At 37.5% G+C, this 21354-nt stretch overlaps 2 protein-coding genes across 10 annotated transcripts in view; one reads left to right on the top strand and one right to left on the bottom strand.

Annotated features, from left to right (window-relative positions):
* The window catches only part of LOC115857803 (protein FRA10AC1), a 62026-nt gene extending 49083 nt beyond the window's left edge, over positions 1–12943 (top strand). For 5 of the 8 annotated variants that reach the window (XM_060286288.2, XM_070043876.1, XM_060286290.2 and 2 more), the window contains one exon: positions 275–12943. In XM_060286288.2, coding sequence (XP_060142271.1) covers positions 275–317 — 43 coding nt within the window. In that variant the 3' untranslated portion in view covers positions 318–12943. The remainder of the gene's footprint in view (positions 1–274) is intronic. The other 3 variants (XR_009559322.2, XR_009559320.2, XR_009559321.2) reach the window with 3 other exon arrangements.
* The window catches only part of PDE6C (phosphodiesterase 6C), a 60154-nt gene continuing 42431 nt past the window's right edge, over positions 3632–21354 (bottom strand). Inside the window, exons 16-22 of one of the 2 annotated variants that reach the window (XM_030865121.2) lie at positions 12490–12590; positions 10445–10552; positions 10296–10359; positions 7736–7810; positions 7541–7624; positions 7010–7163; positions 3632–4981 (exon numbers count right to left, since the gene is read on the bottom strand). In XM_030865121.2, the coding sequence (XP_030720981.1) occupies positions 4920–4981; positions 7010–7163; positions 7541–7624; positions 7736–7810; positions 10296–10359; positions 10445–10552; positions 12490–12590 (648 nt within the window). In that variant the 3' untranslated portion in view covers positions 3632–4919. Of the gene's footprint in view, positions 7164–7540; positions 7625–7735; positions 7811–10295; positions 10360–10444; positions 10553–12489; positions 12591–21354 lie in introns of both variants that reach the window. The other variant, XM_030865120.2, reaches the window with a different exon arrangement.

Genomic DNA, 21354 nt, shown 5'->3' on the forward strand with positions numbered 1-21354 from the left:
CAGCATTTTCAATTTAATCAGTCTTGGTATAGTTATGATTATTTTAAAAGCCAAGAATTATTATTTTTTTTGCATTATTATTTATTTTTTTTAACATCTTTGGGGTAACCAAGAATTATTTGATACCTGAGTCATGAAATATATTGCTATACAAAAGAATCAGCAAATATGTTGGATTAAAATATTTTTATTAATCTCATATAATGTGTCACCTAGTAATTTTCTTCTCTAATTCTTGATTTTAATCAAATTGTATACTTTTTCTTTTAAATAGGGAAGAAGAATTTGATGAATATTTTCAAGGTTTATTTCTGTGAGATGGAAGAGGGATGCGTACATTCCTTAATGTGAAAGTGTACTTTGAAACTCTTCACAAAATTTTGTCTACAAGTTGCAACTTGAGTGGTTTGTCTTTGGAAATAAAAATCCAGCTACTCTCAGGATGTCAGATGCTTTGGAAGTTTTTCAGTTTTATTGGAGGCACTTTTCCCTGTATATCTTTTCAGTTGTTTATCTACAACTCTGTTCCATCTGTAGCTCCTAAAGTATGGACCTAGTACATCCTCTAGTACAGAGATCCATTGTGCCTATATTTTTGTAGGGTTTTTTTTTCCCCCACTGATTCACATTTATGTTCCCTTGCCTCAGCTTAAACTTTTAGGATTATTGGGGTTTCACAAAATTACAAAGTAGATTAAGTATGTCTTCGAGTACCCCTCTTTTGAGTACCTAGTTTGTCATTAGCTGCCTTTTCCTTTTTTCCTTACATTTCTCTTGCTTCCATCTCACCTCTACCACTTAACGGAGTTTGTTATTAATCAAATTTGATTCCCCAGTGTATGGGTAATTTATTATAAACTAAATTAATACCACAGGGGGCCAAATGAGATTCCAGTAGTCTAAAACAGCAGATGTGTTCATGAAACTTGACTCTTAGCAGAGATTATACAGTAACATAATTTAACTGAATACTGTGTGCATAGAGCTTGTCTCAGATACAGTCATACAGATATGGATATATTTATATGCAGAGATATATTGTAAAATGTAACTTTTTTTTTATAAATTTATTTATTTTTGGCTGCATTGGGTCTTTGTTGCTGCACGTGGGCTTTCTCTAGTTGCGGTGAGCAGGGGCTACTCTTCGTTGCGGCGCGCGGGCTTCTCACTGCAGTGGCTTCTCGTTGTGGAGCATGGGCTCTAGGTGCACGGGCTTTAGTAGTTGTGGCACTTGGTCTCAGTAGCTGTGGCTCGCAGGCTCTAGAGAGCAGGCTCAGTAGTTGTGGAGCATGGGCTTAGTTGCTCCGTGGCACGTGCGATCTTCCTGGAGCAGGGATTGAACCCATGTCCCCTGCATTGGCAGGGGGATTCTTAACCACTGTGCCACCAGGGAAGTCCAAAATGTAACTTCTTAATTTGGGGTTCATACCCACAAGAGTCAATGGATGTGCTTCAGGAAATCTAAACACTCCTAGAATCTATGTGTAAACTTCTGTAATTATGTGTGTGTTTTGGGGAAAGTGTCCATAGTTTTCATCAAATTTTCAAAAGGATATATTGATTTTTTTTTCAAAAGGTCAGACCCATTTTTATAAACAGCCAAGAGATGAATAGAGGAGAAGATGCATGATTTGGTGAGTAAGAGAGGACCTGTAAAAAATGATTGTACCATTCCAATTATTTTGTTGAAGATATGCTATTTTAAATGACATTTAAACATGGAATGATTGGCATTAAACTGTAAAATAGGCAATTATAGTATCTTATTTTTAAATAGTGTCAGAGATTATCTTTTTATTAAACAATTGTTATTCATTAAATATCATGCTTCTGTTATGTGTGAGACACTGTGCTACAAAAGTATCTAGGAAATAATTATGCAGTCATTTCTAAACCATCAGAAAACAGTAAATCAGTGTTGGTTTATTAACCAACAGATAAGTGAACAATTTTGTTTTGTCGTTTTCAGCTCACAGCTTTTAGTGAAAAAGAATCTTGATTTCTGAGGAAAGTATTGAAATGTCCAGCAGCAAAACTGATATTAGTAATAGAATATATGAAGCTAAAACATTTTATGATAAAAATAGTTTATTGGTCATCAGAAAATAAAATTCCTGCAAAACTAAACAGTGACTAGGAAGAATATTTAAAGACCCTTTTAAAATAGATCCATATATTTGGTATTGCAAGTATGGTTTATGGACATTAAGTTCATTTATAAATTTAGATCATTATATGTAATCAGTGTTTAATCCATTCATACACAATGGCAGATAATGGGAGTCATATTTTAAAGGAGTCTTTGAAAAGGCCTCAAGATGATGCGTTTAAAGATTTCTTTTAATTTAATTTTTATTTTATATTAGAGTATAGTTGACTTACAGCACTGTGTTAGTTTCAGGTGTACAGCTGAGTGATTCAGTTATACATATACATATATCCATTCTTCTTCAGATTCTTCCCCCACATAGGTTATTACAGAATATTGAGTAGATTTCCCTGTACTATATAGTAGGCCCTTGCTGATTGTCTATTATCTAGAGTTTAAACATTAATTCTCCAGCAGACCTATCTTAATCTTGGCTGTAGTGTAGTCAGTGGTGTTCAGCGGACCATAGGTTTGGGATATAAAGTTATGCTTGCTTATACTTGCTCTTAAGCAAAGTTCCTATTTTTGCAGACCTCCTCATCTCTGCCCCTCAGTTCGTTTTCTAGTGAATGAGGAGAGGAAGTTGTTTGAGCTGAGTGATATTTTGGGGTCTAAAATTATATAAGGCTTAAAGGAAGAGGGTTTCTTATATAGTTTCTAAAATAATCCTAGAAGTGTGGTTTCAAAATTATTTTAAGCAATGAAAATAAGATGTACATATATCACCAAAGGTGATAACATATAGACAACGATCATTTGGGTGTATATATTGAGTTTTTTTCTCCCTAAAGATATTTTATTAACTTCCAGGCACTCTTCATTTATATCTGTTTGTTACAATATTTATTCAAAATATTATTCATTCATGTTTACTGAGTGCCTACCTTGTGCCAGGCACTACTCTAAGTGTGAGCATAGCAATGTGAACAAAGCAGACAAAAAGAGGCAAAAAATCTTTCCTCTCGTGAACCTTGTATTCTAATGTGAGAGGAAGAATCTTATAATTCTAAAGTAACTTACTTGTAAAAATATAACAAATGGTGATTTATTTCTCAACTGCTTAAAACTGAACACTGTCTTCTCTATAACAAAACATTTGAGGTTCAGAGACCAATTCATTATAATTTAGATATGTTTTACAAGGAAATCTGTGGTATAAATATTTGGTCTGTTTTATAATTTGGTCATTACAGATAAGAAAGAAATCTTCTCTGATGTACAGATGTGTACCATGTAGTAGAAGTAGTTGATTAGTTTCTCTTGACAAGTCAGTATTTAGAATTCCTGGTAGACAGTCCTAGTAATTTTTTTTTTTTTTTTTTTTTTTTTTTTGCGGTACACGGGCCTCTCACTGTTGTGGCCTCTCGCTTTGCGGAGCACAGGCTCAGCAGCCATGGCTCATGGGCCCAGCCGCTCCGCGGCATGTGGGATCTTCCCGGACCGGGGCATGAACCCGTGTCCCCTGCATCAGCAGGCAGACTCTCAACCACTGCGCCACCAGGGAAGCCCCCTAGTAATCATTTTTAAAAGTAATCTCTGTTAAAAGTCCTTCTGAACTGTTTTTGATAGTAGTTTTTGCATAATCAAATCACATGCTTCTTAATAATGCATAATATTTATTAGCTGATTTAACTTGCATTGGGATTATCCAGGTAATGTCTTATAAATTGATAATTCTTTCAGTGAGAAGAATAGTTCTGAATGTAAGAATGTATTCTTAGTTACACATAAAATAATTGATTTCAGACTTGGGGGAAAGGATGGGTGTAGGATGACGATGTACTTTTAAGCTGCTACAAGTGGTGTGGTCTTTACTAGTATCAAGGGTAAAAAGTGGAGGAAAGAAGCATTTCAGATGGAATAACATTTAACATCCTTTTTCTTTGTTTCTTATATAGTACTTACATACGTTACACATTCTATACTCTATTTACTCTTACATTAAGACATGTTGACGAGAGACTTTTGATTCAGGAAGGGATGTGAGGTGTGAATCATTATTATTAATGTTCTGGGTTGAATTGTGTCCCATTTGAAATTCCTATGTTGAAATCCTGACCACGGTACCTTAGAATGCAGCTGTATTTGTAGATAGCGCATTTAAAGAGGTAGTTAAGGTAAAATGAGGTCATATGAGTGGGTCCTAATCCTATATGAGTGGTGTCCTTATAAGAAGAATGAGGACGCAGACCCACAAGAGGGAAGACTGAAGACCAGTTGAAGACACAGGGAGAAAGAAGATGGCCATTGACAAGCCAAGGAGAGAGGCATCACAAGGAGAAAGAAGATGGCCATTGACAAGCCAAGGAGAGAGGCATCACAAGAAACCAACCCTGCCAGCACCTTAATCTTGGACTTCTAGTCTCCAGAATTGTGAGAAAATAAATTTCTGTTGTTTAAGCCACCCAGTCTGGGGCATTTTGCTGTAAGTAGCCCTAGTAAATGAATACAGTTAATAAGAATCTTTAAGAAAAAAAAAAATTGGTGACTAATTTCAGGATTATATTATTTTTAATTTAAAACAAATTGGCACCAAAAATGCACTTATTTTTGTCTTATTTTGCACTTCTGTTGAACTTTATTTTACCCTCAGGACTTTTAGGCTAGCAGTATATTTTCTCATGCTAGTCACAGGGTAGCTTTTCTGAAGATTCTCTTACTCTGTTACTTGATGGTTTGATGAATGAAATTTGATGATGTTCTTTTGAATGTTTTCTCGTTGTCTTCAAATGTAGAAACAGTATTTGAAATTTAGACCAGTTGGACTGTATTATAGCATTAGACATGTTTTGGACTTCTTGTCATCACCACCACCTCCTGAATCTTCTGCAGCTAGTAAAAAGGAGAAAAGCAGTATTATTGGGAGTCAGTGGATATACAGTGTTTTTTCCTAATATTAGTGTAACTTTATAGCCTACTTCATAGTTTTAACCTACAGCAAGTACTAAGGGTTTGACCATTTAAAAACTTGAATTCATATTCAGAATTAGTCCATTTAGAAAATAAAATCTAATAAATGATTAGCCAGTTAACGTCTCAGTTTCACAGAAGAACCACTGAACTGTGCAGTCCGGGAATCTGAGTTGTTGCTTTGTGCCAAGCACAAAGCTTGTTGCCTGGAGATAAAATAATATTAGTATACAGAGACTTCTCAGTGTAGTAGGAAAAAAATTTGGAAGTAATTTTTTATGTAAATAAGGATAGAAGATCCATATCCAATATACTGAAAACTAAAAAAAAAAAGTTAGGAGCCACTTAAAGGGCTTGATAACCTGTTCATCATAAAATTGAGGTAAAGATGAACTGTACTAAGAAATACCTTTTCTTTTCACTTGCCCAGTAAAAATGACCATTTTTGTTACCTTTTTGAAGTGCAAATCAGATGTTCTCTCTTTCCTGTTTAAATCCCTTTAAGGATTTCCCAGTGCTCTCTGGAGGACAAATCCTTAGCAAGGCCTTCAAGGCAACACACTGTCTGGCAGAGCTGCCTGCATTCCCAGCTTCATCTGGCACTTTGCCCACCTTTGTAGCTCTCTAGACTCCAGCTACACCAGTTTTTAAGTTCTTTAATTGCACCAAGCTTATTTCCACTTCAAGGCCTTTGTGCACATTCTGTTCTTTCCTCTCCAACTCCTCCTCCTTTCTCTGCTTAGGCAAAGATTACGTAGTCTTACGTTTAGCATAAGCATCCTTTAAGAAAGCCTTCCCGGTTAGCATAAGCATCCTTTAGGAAAGTCTTCCCAGATGCCTCAGGTACATACCTCATGCTTCCTCCGATACTTATAGTTAGATAATCAATTGTTCATTTGATAGTTTGTCTAGCTCCCCCACCAGGTGGTAAGCTCTAGGAGATAAGGACCCCATCGTACAGACTACACACCCAATAAATATGTAAATGGATATATATCCCAGAGTCAGTAACTCCTGTTTTTATTCTGTTGAAGGATATCCTTAACCCTTTAAGCAAAATGCTTTCTCCCTCTATGAATTCTTTAAAATACCACTAAATATAAGAACCATCTAAAAAGAATGTTGCATCTTTTTTTTACAGGGCCTTTCCAGATAGAGATGATTTCTTTGTTAAACAAAAAGAATTTCTTACAAAACCTTGAGTGTTGAGCTCTTAAGACAAAATATAAAATCATGATATTAGTATTCCACTTTCCAGATGACGTTTGAGGCATCTGATGAACTAATAGGTGATCCTAAGCATCTTAACAGAGGCTTTCTGAAGATTATCTTCAACCTAACTGAGTGACTTTAGGAATAGAAATTTCATCAGGATAAACAGCACTAAGTAGAGACATCTGAAGCATAGGCAAAGTCTCGGGGTACCGGTCAAGTCACCCCAATCAGCTGACCAGCTTTACATCTCGGGCTTCCTTAGGTCTGGAAGTGAGGCTGGAGATCTGTAAAACCTTCTCATTATATGGAGAGGAACATTAAGCTCAGACAGGTTAAGCAAGATGCCTAAAGTCTCACAGCTAATGCATAATGTTAGGACTAAAATTATTTTCTCACCTAATCCTGATTGATCCCACTGATTGTATGGTTTTCATATTATTTCTAAAAACTCAGTATTCTGCAGAGGTACCTCAAGAGCCATATTCTAGAGTGGATGAAGAAACCTAACCCCTACTTCAACTGGACCAATGAATTCCATCTGGAATTACAAAGTAAGATCTTGTTTGAGCGGGATAAAAAACCCTGAAAACCACTAATCAACTTCTTCTAATTACCAGTCTGTGTGCAGTAAGGCAAATTTCCTGTTTGCATTTACTTTTTATGCTCTTGTCGTGAGATTAAGCTCCGCCTGACTTTCAGCTACTTTACAAGAAGTCAAAACAGATTCCATCTGACCTTTTTCAGTTGTATTTCCTTCTTCCTGCTTTTTCTTCTCTTCAGTTACCTTCATCTTTGCATCATACTCATCAGCTAGGGACTTCCATTCCACTCTGTTATTTTGAAGACCATTCAGCATAGGTATGATTTCTTTGTGAAACCGTGAGAACTCCTAGATAGAATTTTAGGTCAGAAACTTCTTATATAGTTCATTTTTAGTACTTTTCATGTGCAGAGAAGGAGCCCTAAGGAATTATTACAGCACTCAGAGCTGCTAGGATGAGATTAACTCAGTGCCTCAGAAGTGGGAAAGGTAGCTGTTTTCCTTCCTGCCTAAGTCTGTTCCATTTGCTTACATCTGAGTTCTCTCACCTTTCATTTCCACCCCTGAATGAGAGGTTAAGGTAATACCTCCAACTACCTTGGAGAAACAAGGACACCCCTAATGACTTTCCTTGAGGATGGCTTTGATTTCGGTTACAGTTTGAAAGAAAAATTCTCATCCAGAAGATGACATATTTCACTCAGATAATCAATTTGTTTACTTACCTTATATACAAAAGTACAAACAAAGTCAATAAATCCAACTTGAAGTTTAGGTAGTTCATCCTTTTTGTTTCTGTCCATCATAGGCTAGAAAGAGAAATAAATTCTTTAAAGATCTTTTTCTGAGGTTCAGTGAAAAAGACTGATTTGTATTGATAATTTTAAATAAGTAGTGCATTTTTATGTCAAGGTCTTTACAATTGGTTGTTGCTGCAGCACTGTTCTCTCCAGATCTCCTTGTTCCCAAAATTCATTTGCAACCAGAAGTGCTACCTGAAAAGAAGGACATAATTCATGAAAGTGACTTGTTTGCATTTTATTGTGACATTTAAGGATAAAATTTATAATTAATGCTTGAGGTGTTGTCATACCATGTGCTCTTTGGTTTTAAAAGGATGTCATTTACAGATTATATTTAAATGGGAAAAGGGTATTTCTCTTCCTACTTCACTGTGGTAGACTTATTCTAGGAGTGCCTGTCTCCTATTTGCTATTGCCACCACCTCTCAACAATAAAAAGGGGAGATGGGAGATTGTAATTCCATTACATTCTGCTTCATGCTCTAAAGCTTCCCAGATCCTCTTGTCCTGCTTATCTCTTAGCATCTAGCATGTATCTGCATGTGTGTTTGTGCACATACGTGCACAGTTTAGAACAACTTCACCTGATTATGGTGTGAGGATATTTGAGGGTTCATTTATAGTTTTTTAAAAACCAGTATTTATCTGGTTTATTGAACACCTGCTAGCTGCCTTTACATTGGCATGAGCCAGGCTTACAAAGAGGAGTAACATGTGACCTTTAAGATGCTCACAGTCTAATGAAGACAGTCATGTAAACAATGTGGTAAGTGCTATAATTAATAGTAACAGTATGAACTGCTGTGGATCAAGGAGAAGGGAGAAAGATAAGGGAGGTTGCATTTATGCTGTATCATCAAGGATTACTAGTAGTTTGCCGATAAAGAAGAGGGGGAAGACTATGTACAGATAAAATTCAACATCCAGCTTTTTTTTTTTTAAGTTATTTTTGGCTGCGTTGGGTCTTCGTTGCTGTGCGCAGGCTTTCTCTAGTTGCGGCGAGTGGGGGCTACTCTTCGTTGTGGTGCGTGGGCTTCTCATTGCGGTGGCCTCTCCTGTTGCAAAGCACAGGCTCTAGGCGCACGGGCTTCAGTGGTTTTGGCTTACAGGCTCAGTAGTTGTGGCGCTTTGTTGCTCCGCGGCATGTGGGATCTTCCCCGACCAGGGCTCGAACCCATGTCCCCTACATTGGCAGGTGGATTGTCAACCACTGTGCCACCAGGGAGTCCCCAACATCCAGCTCTTGTGTGAGTAGGAGCTTAGAGTGTGAGGCGGTGACATGGGAAAGTGAAAAGAAAGAAACTGGGGAGTAGGAGTTAAGGACAGGTAATGACAGGCCATGTAAGCTCTGCTGGGAAGTTTAACCTGATTCTCTGGGCCAGTAGTTCTCATTCTTGAGCCACAGGGTCCCTCCAAAGTGCATGAGTGGCACAAAAATAGATGCCAAGAGAAATTTAAGCGAAAGTAACTTTACTTTTTTCTCTTTTATAAAGTGATCTTTGTACAACTTTTTGTGTGAGAAAAATAGACTTTGCTTCTTTCTTTAAAAAAGGTTGAAAACCTCCAGCACTGGGGAGTTTAGAAGGCTTTTAAGCAATGCTGTGGCCAAGCAGAGGTCTATTTATAAGCAGTCCCAGCAGCAGCTCAGAGGAAGGTTGGAGAGTTCATGATAAGAGAGGATCACTTAGGAGGCTGCCACCATAGTTCTGATGAAAGAGGGAAAGTATTAACTAAGATGGTAGCAAGAGTGATGGACAGGAATGGTTTTGAAATGAGGGAGATGGACTCAAGCAAGACCCCAGGTTCTGGCGTGGGTGATGATGTCGACAAAGAATAGAGAAGGAAGAGCAGGCAGTCAGTGCAGAAGGAGCACAAGTGTTTGGCTTGGGGGTTGATGGCTCCGATTATTCTGTCTTTACAAATAAAATCCACATTTATAGTCAAACCCAGTGAATTCTGGCCTCTTCTGCTTAGGGTTTTCCCTGTGAATTAACTGAGGGAGAAAGAGAAGCTTCTTTCATCGATTAGTAAGAAACCAAGTGGTAAATGAATGGCTCCCACTCTCACTCCCCAAGGTTGGGGAAGAACTTCCTTGGAAGACGCCCTTAAATATGACCTCGCAGATAGTGCCATCTGGTAACTGACAGCACACTGAAGAGGAGACTGTAAGTGCAAAGCCACCCTTGACAGATGAAGGCACTAATGATTCATCCTTGTCTCGTCCTTTATCTCCTCTATTAAAAATGCAGACACTCCCTGAATAATTGTATATAAACTTCTTACAGCCAGTCCAGTGATAAAGGAATTCTTTTCAGAAAGCATTTTCTTTCTAAGGTTCCGTCTATTTGCCTTGTTCTGGGCCTGACCAAATGACCTATTGTCCCACTGACATTTGTGAGCTCTTGAAAGCTGTTTGCTTTTCTGCACTAACAGAAACCCAACAGGGAACATTGTACTTTTGTCTTAACTTCTTAAATTCCTTTTTCTTCTTTGTAAATTATAAACCTATTGTTTCAGAGGACAAGACCAGGGTGATGAAGATAATTGCTTACAAAATATATAGTCATATAACTGATAGCTATCAGTAAATTCTGAGGTTGCCTGATACCTTCATGTTCTCTTTCACATGGGACCTAGACAGAGCCCGAGTATGCGAAAGAAAAGGGGAACTACTCGCCTGACTTTGTACCTCCCAGGGCTTGGTTATAGCTGACAGGTCACAGGCAGTCATCATCATTGCCCTTTAAAAGAAAACAAAAAGTGTTAAAATAGAAATATAAAACAAGTTATTTTTGCCAAAAGAGAAATAAAATTCTGACTACTCACATGATGATCTCTTTTTTGGTTGGATCAATGGTTACGTATTTGATGGCCTCTTCTTCAGTTTCCATTTTTTCACAGGCATCAACAATTTTTTGAAACATAGTTCTCTTCCTAAAAAAGATACAGCTGTGCAACAATTTTAGCATATAAGACCAGAGATAAAGTGTCTTTAATGCATGCTTTTCAGGTTTTATGTTCCCAGTTTTCATCAAATGTCCATGTAGTGGATCAAAGGGGCAAGGGGAGCGGAACAGGGAATGGCTGTGTAACTTTGACATAGAAAGGGTTTAAGACAGAAAAAGCACCAGCCAGAAAGGGAAAAAAAACTGTTAAGTTTGAATACATTAAAACTAAGAGTTACATGTGACAAAAAAAGATAACATAAAAGGCCATAGGCTGTGATGAAACACTGTAATGCATAAAACCAACAAAAAATTAGAAGCCAAAATATATGAAAAGATATGAAAATACAAGTGTGAACGATAAAATACCATCTCACACTCAAAATAAATAGATTTAAGTAAGCCCAGATCAAGAAGAGTCCAGATACGGGATAACAGGGACTCCTGTATGCTGCTGGTGGGAGTTTAAATTGGCATACCTACTCAGGAGTGCAATAGATTTGCAATGTGGTATAAAATTTAAAATATGCAAACCCTACAACAATCCCATTTCTAGATATGTACTTTACAGAAACTCTCATATATATACAAGGATATACAATGTAGGCAGTGATGAAAAATTGGAAATAATCTAAATGTCCATGAATAGAAGAATGGCTAAATTATGGTATATTCACACAGGTGAATATACATTTAAAAAGAATGAACTAGGGCTTCCCTGGTGGCGCAGTGGTTGAGAGTCCACCTGCCGATGCAGGGGACACGGGTTCGTGCACCGGTCCGGGAAGATCCCACATGCTGCGGAGCAGCTGGGCCCGTGAGCCATGGCCGCTGAGCCTGCGCGTCCGGAGCCTCTGCTCCGCAACGGGAGAGGCCACAGCAGTGAGAGGTCCGCGTACCGCAAAAAAATAAAAAATAAAAAGAATGAACTGGATTTCCATTTACCACCAAGCTAAATCTTCAAAACATTGTGTGAAAACAAGCTGCAGAAAGGTATACACGGTATGATACCATTTATGGAAAAATTTTAAACACACTTAATGCCATATAAAAACATGAATAGGAAGGATGAATACACAGCAATATCAGGATGGTGGTATCTACGAAGGAGAAGGGGAGAGGGTTTTCATTATAGAGTGGGCATGGGATGCCTCAATTGCATCACTTTTTCCCCTTAAAAAAAGAAAGATGTAAGACAAAATCTTAGCATTTGTTGAATCTGAGCTATAGCTATTCGGATATCAGTTATATATTTCTAAATATCTGTCTTCATGTTTGAACTATTTAACATAAATTTTTAATGAAGAAGGATCAGAGAGGCACAATTTAATACTGCCCATCCAAGTTGTTAAATACTTAGATCCTATAACTAGTTCACCTTGTTCTAATACATTTTAAACTTTATAATTCACCGACAAGAAATTGTGCGGAAGCTTGGAGTATCTGGCCTCCTTGGTAATCATTATTATTATTATAAATAGGGTTAGTGCTCTGCTGTATATAAGTCAGCATTTTTTGAGTTTGTTAATGTGCATCAGTATCACCAAGATTTTTCAACTCTCGGACTCTGGCAGGAGCAAATGTCTGAGGCTGCAGCTCTGAATACCAGATTGTGGACTACGATGAATTCACCAGGACAAAAGTCACCTCGTAAGGTTTTGTAGCGTCGCTCTTCTGGCAGCGCACCTACCTTGCTGCATATTCTTTAATTCAAATTTCTTCAAATAAACTAATATTAGCGTCTTAGATTTTTAAAATATGTTTCCAGATGTCTAGTAAATTCATTATCAGGCATCTTAAGGGTATTCTATTGATAATACAAAAAGAAAAGAACTGTGTGTATAAATAAATACCTTTTAACTTTAAGGCAACGGACCATTTACAGAAGGCAGAACCACACAGAGTACAAGGGAGTTCTGTACTTACTTGAAATATAAAGCCAGGTCAGTTGCTATTATTGCAACTTCAAACAAATGAATAACTGTTTCAAACTGGCGTTTATTTAGGTTCTGGAAGATGTTTAAACTCTGTAAGATGAAAATTCACAATAAAGTGCCATCATTAATTTGCCTTTGATTCAACATACAAACCAAACAATGCTTAATAACATAGGTTATCCTATTATAGAAAGAACAACAACTAGGTCTTTCACTTTTTTTGCTTTCAGTTTTCTCTCTTGGATTAGGTTACCCCTCTACTGTACTTTGAGTAAGGTAATTTAAACTATAAAAACGGGTATCATTAGCAAATATTCAGGTAATCAATGTATAAGATTTTGGAGGAAATAAGTGTTTTCTTCCAGGACCATTTCAACAAAAACAATTGATTTAAAATTTTCTGTAGTAATTGAGGAGCCTTAATAAAGCATATCTGGTATTTATCCGATTGTTAGACATGTTGAATTATTTACTAGATAATTTCAGAGTGACTACAGAAACTGCTGGAAAACTTTCAGAAGCTGCAGATTACAATAGTACTCACATACACATAGGAAAAAGTAAATTCTTCCAAGCTGTTCTTAAAATGATGTCTTGCGATTATATTTTACAAAGACTTAACTATACCTTTCTTCAAAGAGTTTCCCACTAATAATCTCTTCATACATGAATCAGCCTCTATTTTTAGTGTTCTAGAAAATGAGAGTGTAAATCTGGGAGTGTTTTTTAAAAGGTATGATATTCCAAAAACACCATTTTAGGAATACAGGCCAAAGGACAAATGTATAGTGAGTTTTGCCAAATGAAGTTAACAGTTATGAAATACAGAAAAATTCCACTGGAAAGGAGGAAACAGTCTATTCACCTATGTGGAGATACAGGCAGCATAATGTAGAAAAGAATACTGGGTCAAGGACCAAATAATAATAGTAAACACTCACCTAATGCTTACTACTTCCCGGGCACTGTTGTTAGTGCTCTATGAACACTCTTAATTGCACAACAAACCACAGCATAGAGAGGTTAGGTAATTGCTCAAGGTTAAACAGCTAGTACACAGCAGAGCAGATATTTAAACCAGTGCAGCAGGGCACCACACTGTCTCTCAGCAAGGAGCTCAGGTTCAGCTCCCAGCTTCCCCACTTGGTAGTTGTGTAATCCTGAACACCTCACTTAACATCTGTATTTGTTATATCAAATGGGGATAATAACAGCTGCCCTGCTAACTGCCTAGCACTCAGTCTGTGATCAATAAATATTTATGGAATGTTGATGCAAATGAGATAACGGAATGCATTTCAGAACTATAAGTTGCTACAAAATATACTTAAATTATTTATTATATATCAGTATTACTGTTATATAAAGTTTTGAGGTCATCCCCAGGTAAAAATAGAATTGCAAACCCAAGACCAAATACAGCTCTGTCATTCCAGGAGATTGAAATATTAGCAAGAAGTAGACTAGAATTATGTGTTACTGTATACATAATACAAACCTCCATTTAAGTCATGGTTTTTTTTGTGTGTTTTTTTTTGCAGTACGCGGGCCTCTCACTGTTGTGGCCTCTCCCGTTGCGGAGCACAGGCTCCGGACGCGCAGGCTCAGCGGCCATGGCTCACGGGCCCAGCCGCTCCGCGGCATGTGGGATCTGCCCGGACCGGGGCACGAACCCGCGTCCCCTGCATCGGCAGGCGGACTCTCAACCACTGCGCCACCAGGGAAGCCCTAAGTCATCTTTTTATAACAGCTTCCATGACGAGAAAAATGGTATTGTACACAGCAGATATAAGTAGTAGAAAAGCAAGTTGTAATATTTGTTAAAATAATGAGTTCATAATAGCAGCTATATTTTTAAATTGATAGAAGGAAGAAATGGCTGTTGGACACTATAATGAACAAAAAGAAAGCTTGTCTAGATCAAAATTAATGTCTTACTTGAGACAGTGCACAGCAGCCCCTTGGGCATAATCTCTGCACCAAATTGTCTGGATACAGGTTATTTTTAACCTGGTCTGGATTGACCAGGAAGAAGGAAGAGTAAGTGGGCCATTTGTCATTTTAATCCCACTTAACCTGCCCCTGATTTTGGTACACTGGTGGCCTGCCCTTGGACTGGTGGGGACCCAGTGGCATATTTACATCACTGAGTCACTGCCTTTATCTGTTCACTGATACACGTTATCATGTTCCCAAAATAATGTGTATTATGTAATTCCCACACATACTTCGTAGATCCAGTAGCACTTAAAGTCATCCTTGACTGCTGTACTAAGGACAAAAAGTTGGGGTCGTGTGGAAATGCCTTAAACTTTTAGACAAATAGCACATGAAGTCATTTTAATCCTTATTATATACTGAAAAATTTGCTAAAAGAGTGGATCTCAGGTGTTCTCACCACACACACACAAAAAGGTTAATGTTAATTAATGACTGTAGTAATCATTTTACTACATATGTATATCAAAACAGCATGTTGTATACATTAAATATATGTAATTTTTAAAAATTAAAACAAATATAAACTTAAAAAAAAAGAGCCAAATAAAAACATAGAATGGAGAGAGGGGGCACACAAAAAAGGCTGCTGAGTTTAAATAAATAATCCCTTAGGATAGACCTTGAGTCTACCAAACGCCAGACTGTACAGACTACACAACCATCAACCAAGTAAATCAGTATTCTTTAGGCACCAATTACTTTAATATAGGTACTTTTATTTTTAAACCTGGATACCTGTTGCTATTTGCTAAATATATGTAAGAGAGAAAAGCTATATATAAAGAGATAAAAATAAATATGACTTAATACTGTTAAACTTCATTTAAGTCATACCTTTTTCTAATCCAAAATAATAAAACAGCTATATTAAAGCAGACAGATTGTCAAAAGGTCTTTCACTTTACAAAGTAAATCAGTACTGGATTTTTTAAAAAGATGATTAATGTCACACTTTTAAAATTAGTATAATTAAGAAAAAAGTGTACACTCAACCCTTTTCAGTACTGCTTCCTTTGTTGATAGCACAATATTCCTTATTTTCACTCTTCTCACTTATTTTCACTTTCATCTAAAAACACTGTACAGGCCTCTAATTGAAAAACCCTTTCTTAATATTCTATTTTCTCTTTTCCTTCTGTCACAGCTAAGGTTCTTAGAAGAGCTTCTAAGTGGTTTCTTTTTCAGCTGTGGTTATAGATTCACATAAAAGATCCTGTTTCTGTTTTGTATTAGTTGCTAGAAAGCTCTTGACCAAATCTGGCCCATGTCTAATAAATGTTTATACTTTTCACCGTATACATTTTGGGCCTTCACCATACATCATATTTTTATATTCCCATTAGCCCTCATTATTTTTCTTTAATGTTATATTTTTTGGACACTCCATTAAAAACATTTTGGAACAAGTTGAGGATTAAACATATATACATGCGTGCAGGTTTTTTTTGAGTAAGCAAAGGCAGAGCCAGTGATCTTTTAATCAGAGCAAGAGGTCTTAGGATGTGGACAGCACACAGAAGAAGGAAGGATGTCCCTCAAAAATCCAGTTTGACAACACAGAGCAGCAGCAGAAGAGGAATTGATGGGAAAGCTATGCTGACATATATCTGCACTGACTCCTATTACTTAGTCGTCTGTGCCAAAGAGAATGCACTGGGTAACAAGAAGTGATGGCAGGAAGTTTGGCATCGATGGCCAGATCTTAACACACAGCCTGTAGCTTCAAGGGCTTTGCTTAATATGAGCCTTCCCAACTTCTGGAAAGCCCAAATTAAAGAGGTGTGTTCCCCAGACCAAAGAAATAGACTCAGTGAGGCAGTGTTTGAGACAATAAATAGGAAGCTGAGGCTGTCCTCAGTGCATTTCTGCCCTTCCTCACAGGATTCTTCGGCAGATGGCAAATTCCATTAAGGAATGAGTCATTTTCAAAACAAACGACTGCATAAAACCTCTGCATAAAGACCACAAGAACACAAAATCTATGGACTCAATGCAATTGCAACCAGAATACCAACAGGTTTGTGGATATGTGTATGTAAATCGACAAACTGATTTTAAAATTCAAATGAAAACACAAAGGCTTAATAAAAGCCAAGACAGACTTGAAGTAGAACAAAGCTGGAAAATTTACACTGAAAGAAATTAAGATTTATTATAAAGCTATAGTAGTTAAGATGGTATGATATTGACAAAGGAGAAACTGATCAGTGGAACAGAATAGAGAGTACGGAAGCAGTCCACCTTATTTTATAATCAGTTACCTGATTTATGACAAAAGGTCTCACTGAAGTGAAGTGAGAAAAGGGTGGCTTTTTTTTTTTTTTTTTTTTTGGCGGTACGCGGACCTCTCACTGTTGTGGCCTCTCCCATTGCGGAGCACAGGCTCCGGACGTGCAGGCTCAGCGGCCATGGCTCCCGGGCCTAGCTGCTCCGCGGCATGTGGGATCTTCCTGGGCCAGGGCACGAACCCGTGTCCCCTGCATCATCGGCAGGCGGACTCTCAACCACCACGCCACCAGGGAAGCCAAGGGTGGCCTTTTTAATAAATGGTGCCGGGTCATCTGGATTTCCACCTGGACAGAAAAATGTATATTGATCTCTACATCAAACCATATATAAAGATAAGTTGTGGACTTCCCTGGTGGCACAGTGGTTAAGAATCCGCCTGCCAATGCAGGGGACACAGATTTGAGCCCTGGTCCGGTAAGATCCCACATGCTGCGGAGCAGCTGAACCCGTGCATCACAACTAGTGAGCCTGCGCTCTGGAACCGGTGAGCCACAACTACTGAAGGCTGCACAGCTAGAGCCCATGCTCCACAACAAGAGAAGCCACCACAATGAGAAGCCCACACACTGCAACAAAGAGTAACCCCTTCTGGTTGCAACTAGAGAAAGCCTGCACACAGCAATGAAAACCCAACGCAGCCAAAAATAAATAAATTTATTAAAAAAAAAATAAGTTGTAAAAAGATTGTGGATCTAAATGAGAAAGGTAGAACAATACCAGTTACAGAGAAAAATATCTTCATTACCTTGAATAGTCAAAGGTTTTTAAGATGAGAAAAAAACAGCTAATCTTTAAAAAATTGATCAAATGGACATTAAAATTAAGAACTTCTATTCATCCAAATCCAACATTAAGAGTAAAAAGGCAGTTCACAGAAAGGGAGAAAATATTTGCAATACAGATTTCTGACAAAAGATATATAAACCAGAATAAAGAATTCCTACAAATCAAGTTGAGAACAAAGCAACCCCAAAACAGAGAATTTCAAAAGGTTAATAAATATAAACTGTAGTTCATGTTAATCAGTGCTATTTAATTTGACACAAATTAAATTCAGTGCAATGTCACTACATTCCCATCAGAGTGACTAAAATGAGAAGGATGGAAAGTACAAAGTGTTGGAGAGGATGGAGAGCCACTGGAACTGTTGGTAAAAACATATATTAGTACAAGCATTTTGGAAAACTGCTTGTCAGCATTCACCAAAGTTGAACATATGCTCATCCTTTGGCCAAGCAACTCTATTTCTAGGTACATACCAAACAGAAATACACACGTGTATTCACAGAAAGACATGTACTAGAGAGTCACAGAACACCATACGTAACAACCCTGAATCAGAAATCACATAAATGTCTTTCAGTAGTTGACTGAGTACATAAATGTAGTGTATGCGCCTAAGAAAATAACAACGGAAGAAAGGAACACAAAAAGCAAATGAAAAATATATCAAAGGAAATACCCAGTGGAACATGAAAAATTCACACCAGTAATATCCATAGTTTCAAAACCATAAGAACTTAAAGAGGAGACTGCAAGGCAACAGTAAAATTAAAAGTGAACTAGCAGAACTAGTAGTAGAATGAAAAAAATGGAATTGAACATAAAAGCAATATAATTGATGAAATCCACATTAAAGCTATACTCAAATAGCATAAGCAAGTGAACTGCAGCAAGAGACATAGTCCACAGTCTTGAGGAAATTAAAATGGAAAAGAATAAATCTATGAAAATATACAGGCACCTCCCTGGTGGTCCAGTGGTTAAGAATCCGCCTTCCTATGAAGGGGATGCGGGTTCAATCCCTGGTTGGGGAACTAAGATCCCACATGCTGTGGGGCAACTAAGCCCGCACACCACAACTACTGAGCCCGTGCGCCACAACTAGAAGGCTATGCAATGCAACTAAGAGCCCATGCGCCGCAACGAAAGATCCCGTGTGCCGAAACTAAGACCTGACGCAGCCATAAATAAATAAATATTTAAAAAATAAATAAATATATATATATATATAAAGAACATAACAAATAAATGGCAAGAAGACTCAATATATACATAATTGGTATTCCCAGTGTATCAGAAAAATGTTCAAAGATACAATGAAAATAAAAAACTTTCCTGAAATTAAAAAAAAAAAAGAATTCTATGGATCATAAGTGTAACCCATGACAAGGAAAAAATAGATGCAGAATGGTCAATACCCAGACATTCAGACAAAGTTACTAAAATATGAAGAATTAAGAATCATATGAAAAGATATACAATGGAGAAAAGACAGCCTCTTCAGTAAGTGGTGCTGGGAAAATTGGACAGCTACGTGTAAAAGAATGAAATTAGAACACTCCCTAACACCATACACAAAAATAAACTCAAAATGGATTCGAGACCTAAATGTAAGACCGGACACTATAAAACTCTTAGAGGAAAACATAGGAAGAACATTCTGACATAAATCACAGCAAGATCTTTTTTGATCCATCTCCTAGAGTCATGGAAATAAAAACAAAAATAAACAAATGGGACCTAATGAAGCTTCAAAGCTTTTGCACAGCAAAGGAAACCATAAACAAGACAAAAAGACAACCCTCAGAATGGGAGAAAATATTTGCAAACGAATCAATGGACAAAGGATTAATCTCCAAAATATATAAACAGCTCATGCAGCTCAATATTAAAGAAACAAACAACCCAATCCAAAACTGGGCAGAAGACCTAAATAGACATTTCTCCAAAGAAGACATACAGATGGCCAAGAAGCACATGAAAAGCTGCTCAACATCACTAATTATTAGAGAAATGCAAATCAAAACTACAATGAGGTATCACCTCACACCAGTCAGAATGGGCAGCATCAAAAAATCTACAAACAATAAATGGTGGAGAGGGTGTGGAGAAAAGGGAACCCTCTTGCACTGTTGGTGGGAATGTAAATCGATACAGCCACTATGGAGAACAGTATGGAGGTTCCTTAAAAAATTAAAAATAGAATTACCATATGATCCAGCAATCCCACTACAGGGCATATACCCAGAGAAAACCATAATTCAAAAAGACACATGCACCCCAATGTTCATTGCAGCACTATTTACAATAGCCAGGTCATGGAAGCAACCTAAATGCCCATCGACAGATGAATGGATAAAGAAGTTGTGGTACATATATATACAATGGAATATCAGCCATAAAAAGGAACGAAATTGAGTCATTTGTTGAGACGTGGATGGATCAAAGGACTGTCATACAGAGTGAAGTAAGAAAGAGAAAAACAAATATCATATATTAACGCATGTATGTGGAACCTAGAAAAATGGTACAGATGAACCGGTTTGCAGGCAGAAGTTAAGACACAGATGTAGAGAACAAACGTGTGGACATGAAGGGGGGAAAACTGTGGTGTGGGGATGGTGGTGTGCTGAATTGGGTGATTGGGATTGACATGTATACACTGATGTGTATAAGACTGATGACTAATAAGAATCTGCAGTATAAAAAAAACAAACAAAAAAGAATCACATGAGTATCTATGCAGAAAAATCAAGTCACGTGAGAGGGAGAAAATCAGGTTGGCCATTTATACCTCTCAGGGTAATGCTTCAATGCCGAAAGACATTGGAGCAATTTCCTACAATTTCTGAGAAAAAGAAAGTGACCCAAGACCTTTATATTCTGCCAAACTGACTTTCAAAACTAAATGTAACAAACAGATCTTAGGCATGTACTTAGCTTAGACTCTCTAGGAGAAACTATCAAATAACACAAATCGAGCTAATCAAGATAAAATAAAATACACAGGAATGGACAAGCCATGGTAGAAAGACTGAGGTTAAGTATCAGGCCCATTTAAAAGTAGAATTAGGAATAAACAATTGTGCCTCTTTGGTCTTGGCCACAGAAAAGAGATGACAAAGGGAACACTGTCATTTGGAAAGCATCACAATGAGACGCACACTGTGGCTCTAAGGCCTCCCACCTTCAGAAGCACACCTGTGACAAATGTGGCTGCCCTACCAGGCAGAAGAGGAAGTGTGCCTGGAGTGCCGAGGCTGAGGACAGAACACCACTGGAGCCGGGCAAGTGAAGCACCTACAGATTGTATCCTGAAGATTCAGGCATGGATTCTGGGGAAAACAACACCTAACCCAAGAGAGCCACTGGGGTAGGATCCAGTTCATCTTAGGGATTTCAACCATTAGTCATGCAATAAATGCTCTGGTTAAAAAAAAATAGACAATTGTGGAAATTATAGAGCAAAATGAATTTTATAACTACTGATAACAGTAAAAAAAAATACTTTTAATGATAATAAATACCTTATAAAACAGAGGTGGAGATGCTGGAAGCAGTATAAGTATTCTAATTGTTTCATGTTTCATAGCAGGGAGTTCATGGATGATGTAAAGTTAACACGTATGGTCTAAAATCAAACATCTAAATGCTCGTTATAGTTTTTCACACTTTCCCGTAATCACCGGTTATTGATTTTAGGGTTCTCTTTAAGAACTAATATCTCTTGTGATAAGAACACAGTCCTCTGAAGTTCTGTAATTCTTTCCATTAAAAAAAA

This window comes from Globicephala melas, chromosome 16 (assembly GCF_963455315.2).
Source record: "Globicephala melas chromosome 16, mGloMel1.2, whole genome shotgun sequence".
Taxonomy (NCBI): domain Eukaryota; kingdom Metazoa; phylum Chordata; class Mammalia; order Artiodactyla; family Delphinidae; genus Globicephala; species Globicephala melas.